Source organism: Notolabrus celidotus, chromosome 13 (assembly GCF_009762535.1).
Source record: "Notolabrus celidotus isolate fNotCel1 chromosome 13, fNotCel1.pri, whole genome shotgun sequence".
Taxonomy (NCBI): Eukaryota; Metazoa; Chordata; class Actinopteri; order Labriformes; family Labridae; genus Notolabrus; species Notolabrus celidotus.
This window is the reverse complement of record NC_048284.1, coordinates 14,468,653-14,474,652: the sequence shown is the minus strand read 5'-3', so window position 1 is coordinate 14,474,652 and position 6,000 is coordinate 14,468,653. Positions and strand designations below refer to the sequence as shown.

General features: G+C 39.7%; 1 protein-coding gene across 2 annotated transcripts in view; it reads right to left on the bottom strand.

Moving 5' to 3' along the window:
• Nucleotides 1-2,398: 2,398 nt before the first annotated feature.
• Nucleotides 2,399-6,000, bottom strand: part of LOC117823840 (protein EFR3 homolog B) — a 48,857-nt gene continuing 45,255 nt past the window's right edge. For both annotated transcript variants that reach the window (XM_034699086.1, XM_034699085.1), the window contains exons 20-24: nucleotides 5,578-5,669; nucleotides 5,407-5,455; nucleotides 5,100-5,206; nucleotides 4,943-4,992; nucleotides 2,399-4,847 (exon numbers count right to left, since the gene is read on the bottom strand). In XM_034699086.1, coding sequence (XP_034554977.1) covers nucleotides 4,742-4,847; nucleotides 4,943-4,992; nucleotides 5,100-5,206; nucleotides 5,407-5,455; nucleotides 5,578-5,669 — 404 coding nt within the window. In that variant the 3' untranslated portion in view covers nucleotides 2,399-4,741. The remainder of the gene's footprint in view (nucleotides 4,848-4,942; nucleotides 4,993-5,099; nucleotides 5,207-5,406; nucleotides 5,456-5,577; nucleotides 5,670-6,000) is intronic.

Sequence of the window (6,000 nt, the reverse complement as noted above, 5' to 3'; positions counted from 1 at the left end):
CTGCTTTGTCTTCTTTGACTGACTTGACAGATTTATTGTGGGAAAATTAATTAGTGATCAAAGTCACAAGGGAGCTAATTTCCTCTGACAACACACTGAGGGTGGGAAGCTCAAGGGCTAAATACAACCTATCTGACAATCATGTTTCAATGAGCATGTGAAACATTTCTGGAGGATCTTTGAGCCACATTTCAAAGTGGCAACATATTGGATTGTCTGTTTGTTCGAGCCGAACAGCTTACGTTTGCATTCAACCAGTTGCTAACAATAAAGCTGCTGTTGGTAGGAATGGTGTAAAAAACATTACTTGTTTTTCTGCTGGGTTTGGATAAAAGGTCATAACACCAATCGGTACTCATCGGTAAGTGGAGTAATTTGAGACTATCGCGAAATCTCTGTGTTTTCCAATACCTATGTATAGAGCAATGTTATTATTCCCCTTTCCCGTTATCACGGACCAATCATAGCTAATCTCCAATCCTCTGTCCTGATTGGTCGATTGGCGGCCCCACTGCGTCACCCTGATTAGCTGGGAAGCCACTACTTCCTCATAGAATGTGCACAACTATATTTTGTGGGTCGGGTTATTGGAGCAGAGAGGGGAGAGGTAGTGTTAACATTCGAAATCTCTCTACGAACTGATTTTAATATCACGACTACCAACAGCAGCTTTAACTGAGTTAGGAAGCAAATTCCTTACCAGCTTGTACGAGGTATTACTTAGCAAAAAAATCTTACCCACTTCATTTGAAACCAGGGGTGCAGCTCGCTCGGCTGAGCATGAAGCTTCCACCAAAGCGTCTGCCCCCTGGTGGCTGGCTGCAGTATAGGTAAAAAACTCTGTCTCCCCCATTCATTTGAATGGGGCTACGGTCAAACTTTAAAAAATAAATACACGTCATACGAATGTTTCTCACATCTGTATGCTGTGGTGATATGTAGTTATTATTTGACTGTTTTGTGTTTTCTAAAAAGTTTATTTTTCGTTAGTTATTAGAGGTTTAAAAAATGAGATTTTACATCCAGGTTTACTTTGATTAACAGCTGCCGAAGAGAGAAACTCTGTAGGACCTCGGGACGGTACGCTGTAGAGCTTGGAGTGGAAAAACACAGATTCCCTACTTGCAGACTCTGGCTGCAGAAAATTTACAAGATGTCTGCGTTCTGGAACGGGATATTTTGACTTCAAAACCGTACAATGGGAAAAGGCGGAGCGACGCTGTCCATTTTATATACAGTCTATGGGGTTTACTGTTTTGGAACCATCCTTCAGTGGTCACCCGAGGAATGACAGTTTTTGGCAAAACCCTTTTTACCATCTTGTAAACTGTTGCTGAAAAGTACTCAAATGATGATTCTTGAAATAGGGGAGAACGGGGTTGGTTGTCACACTTTTTACTGTTTTGATGATCGCTCATCATCAAAAATCTTTCAATAGTCATTCCTACATTAAATTGAAGCTTAAGGTGTTGGCTTGAAATGTATATCCCTCTCATTTTCCAACTCATTGTATCAAAGAGGCAATTAACTATCAAAGACACTCTGACACATTGTGACAACCAACCCCGTGATGGGGTTGGTTGTCACAATGGTAATTCAATGAGAAAAATCTTTTAAAAAAGGCAAGAAGGCAGAACTAAATTTGAAAGTTTAATTGCACTGACAAGTGATAGGCCTACATAACTTAATGCATTTTAACATACAATGAGCAAGGAACATGAACAGAAGACACATCTTTAGGCCAGCCTATATAACAAATAGGCCTAACAATAACGGCCTACTCAACTAGGCTACATGCAGTCACTGTCTGAGTTACAGTGATGGCAAATGTAGGGTCTGCGCACTCAAACTAATTTCACCATGCATGATTTTGCCAACATAGGGGTTGGTTGTTACATGTGACAAACAACCCCAAAGAGAATGTGACGACCAACCCAAACTGGAATTTTTTGCTAGCATCAAGGCTAACAACCATCTAACAACTAGTTAGCTAGCTAATAAAAATCTAAACTATAGCTTTCCCCTCACACTTTGTAAGGGTAACACTTGTTTTGTTATAAACCCATCGTTTAAAAGCCTAGAAGGAAAATACTGAGGAGCTGAATATTTACAATTTGACATGAAAAACATAACAAGTCCTCTCACCTCAAGTTCCGCTGTCTTACTCCAGAGAAGACTATGTAGGTGAGTTCTGATCCTAATTCTTGAAATGTCCATACCCCAATTTGAGAGAAAGTGCCCTCTGGTGGCGAGATATAACGAGTGTGCCAACCAACCCGAGTGACAACCAACCCCATTCTCCTCTATTGTTGATACCTCAATCACCTATCCTGTTTTTCCTCTATCAGATTTCTAAGTATCATCAGCTGTAATAAAGCATTGGACACACATCAGACTGTTAATGGTTACAGACAAATTTATTGTACAACACATCAACATCACAAGCATGCAAAGTCAGGTATGACACTCATAAGGCATTTCCTCCAAGTAAAAGCTGCCTTCGTCACTAGGTAATCCAGTTTTTAAAGTGCAAAGTTCACAGAATGAATAGATTTGACCTACAGCACTACTTTGTAAACAGATCTATTAACCAGACATGTAATGACAAAAGTAAGATTGGATTACCGTCAGTTGATATTACATTACTCTATGCAATGACGACGAGCACACTTGTAGATTTACAGGTCTTCACCTCAAAGTCGCAAGATGCTGAAACAGACATTTTACACACGGGTGTTACTGGAAGTTTAAACAGCTGCACGTTGCTTTAGATAGCTCGCTCTTCATGAATGTGGTCGCACTAAACTGTAAACTGTCTGAAGAGTTTGGTCAAGGACGATGATGATGAAGATGAAGATGATACAGATTTTCAAATAACATGAACAAACACACTCAGTCAAACGCACACCTGCACTGACGACGAGGGTAAACATGAACAATCTTACACACTGGCATGTGTGGACATAAATATGCATACAGGGGGAAACGGCATTGAACAAAAATGTGGTTTAAACGAACGACTGGACTGTAACACGTGACAATCAGGGACGAACCAGACAGCATTTTTACATTGAACAAGATGGTTGTAACACATTTCACGCCAAATGCAGTTATTTCATAGAAGCACAGAAGCAAAGCAGGAGGGGCTGTTTCTCACAACTTTACAAAACTGAACCATCACAGCACAGAAAATACAGTTTCAAACACACACAAGCATCTGCTACCAACAGTTGGGCTAGTGCCAAATTATTGCCATTATACTTTCTATACCTGTGTGTGTGTGCGTACATGCACACAGAATGGCTTTTAGACTTTTTTTGAATACCTTGCTGAATGAGACAGATGCACTACTCAGAGGCTGCGGCAGAAGCAGTGAGGCATAAAAAGAGTGCAAAGTTGTTGCAGCAGGACTGAGTGTGTAATGGCAGCAGTATACTCGGTGGTGCCGTCTAAAATTTGTGAAAGGAACTTGTCTTCTACGAAGATGAGCTCATGTATACTTGAGCAGGATGCTTTCAGACTTCACTAGTGTTTCCTACTGGCCTCGAGACGATGCAGGTTTCTGCTGTTTGCTGTTTGGACAGTTGAGAATTTAGATTTCATGTGTTGCTTGTTACTTATCGGACAAGATTTGAACATCTGAATACTAACCAAGAGGCTTTCTCCCTCGTTTATGGACACTATCAGTGCAGTGGCAGTCTAAAATCTGGAGTAATATACAGAATATATACACACACAAACTTCCCCTATTCTGTACATCAGCTTAAAGATTTATATATTTCTCTGTATATACACATTTATATGGGAAGGAGAAAAATAAAGGGAAATTATTTTCTGGTGTTTCTGGTAAACATGACATAAACGTTTCAGAAGTTCAGTGTGTGGATGTGACTGTGGCCCAGTGTGCGTTTTTTCTTTTGAGTCACCAATAAGGCACACTCACTTTGGGAGTATAGCACACAGATTGACGGTTAACCCTTTTTGAAGTAGCGACATAAAAGCAATAAATAATAGTTAGAAAAACAGAGGTGCAGTAAACTGCCTGTCATAAAAGAAAAAGCACTTTTGGCTAATGCTAAAAAAGGCAAATAAAAAAAAACCTAACAGCATAAAAAACACTGAAGAAAGGTTTTCTAGAGATGAAAAACATGGAAGGTAGAAAAGAAAATCATCATATTTCTATGTATCTACCTGTTTTTCATTTCAACTTACATAAAAATCAAGTTAATAAAGCGCACCTAATGCATACACACGCTTACTGTCATAAAATCAACAACAATAAAAACAAAGCAGATGATAAATAAACACGATTGGTCGACCTTGTTATGTGATTAAGGGAAGTATGGCAACCTGTTAGGAACCAAAATTAAGATGTGGAAATAAAAAAGTTCAATAAAAAGGTCCAGTTACAGGCCATGCAGCTCACTGATCTTTCTAAAGTCAAAAAATGTAATGCTAGTTTCCTCACTTCATTTTGTCCTCACAGTTCTTGGTAACTTTGAATTTTTCAGAGTCCAGACAGTGGAGTTTCTACAAACACGTAATGAGGGTTAAAGTTACAGAGTAGCTTGTTTTACTGTGTTATTTTAAACAAATCAGCTTGTTTTAGCTGCATTTAAAGAATCTCATCCAGGGCTTGTTTTTTTCTGTTTTAATCCACGATCATGATGCAGTTACAGTGAGGACTGAAAGCCCTTCTCCCCCCCAAAACCCTTTCCCTATCCTCAAACTTGAAACAGTTCTAGTACACACAAAGGTCGGGGAACTTCATCTCGTAGATGGGGACAGATCGACTCTGGCTTTGGCCGTAACCTGATGAAATGGTTCCAGACGGGCTGGGTGGGGGTCTGAAACAGAAGAAGGAAACAGTCATCGTCAATGATTTAAAAAAAATGATCATCCAGAACAAATTCACTTATACACATCCACAAAAAGCTTTTACCTGATTGTGATCTCGAAGATCTGATTGAGTTTGCTCTGCAGTAGTGTTGCCTAAAGGGAACACAGTATGTCATATTAAACAACAACAAGACAAAGATCCAATTAGTTTTTAAAAAAAGGTTGAAAAATGCCAGAAAAGGAGAAAAATATTTATATACCCTGGCACCGCAGTGGGCAGCTATCTCCTCGAAGGGGGCCTTCTGAAACTTCTCCACCACCTGTCTCCTCCGCTCCCTCTCCTGCTCCTCCATACCAACGCTGTCCACTAGAGGGAGACACCAACAATGTAATACAGTGCATCATGCTGTGGCCATTTGTATTTGGAGCACTATGACCTCATTTCTTATGTTAAATCAATGCAGCTCACAGTTGTAGCAATAATAAAATCAAAAGAAACAAATACAAGTCAAAAGAAGTCTGAGAAAGAAAGAATGCTTTCTAAAGCATGAAAGTTAGAGAACGTACCGATGGCATTTTTCAGGGTTTCAAATGTGATCTCCTCTGCCGGGGTACGCTGCAAAAAAAGATGAATAAAAATAAAGTTTAATGCATCAAAATCTCTGTAACAAATATTTCCTCACAAGTGTAAAACTCCTCTAAGGTGTGTAAATGTTATGAATGATTTTGCCTCTTTACCTCCTCTTTCTCTGGGCTATTCCGGGACTCCACCTCAACCTGCAGGGAGATGGTCTCACCAATACTCTTCCTCTTGGACAGACGATCCTCATCTGGAGATAGATTTGTAATCTTAATTTTTCCAAACAACTATTAAAAGTGTAAACACTCATGTATATGAGGAAACAGAGACTTCAATATGGTGTTCAAAGGGTTGCCACTGTCAGAGAGTGACTGTCCTTTAACTTGAAAATCTTGGCTCAAAGGTCTGCCCCTGATGAAGTGTCCTTCAACCAAACACTAAATCCCCACCAGCTCCAGGGGAGTATTTCAACCCCCTCACTTTAAACAGAGATCAATAAAGCACCCGACAAAGTTGTACTACACTTGCAAGTCGATGAACATTATCAATATTTACTTAGAGAGCAGACAGCCTTACTCACT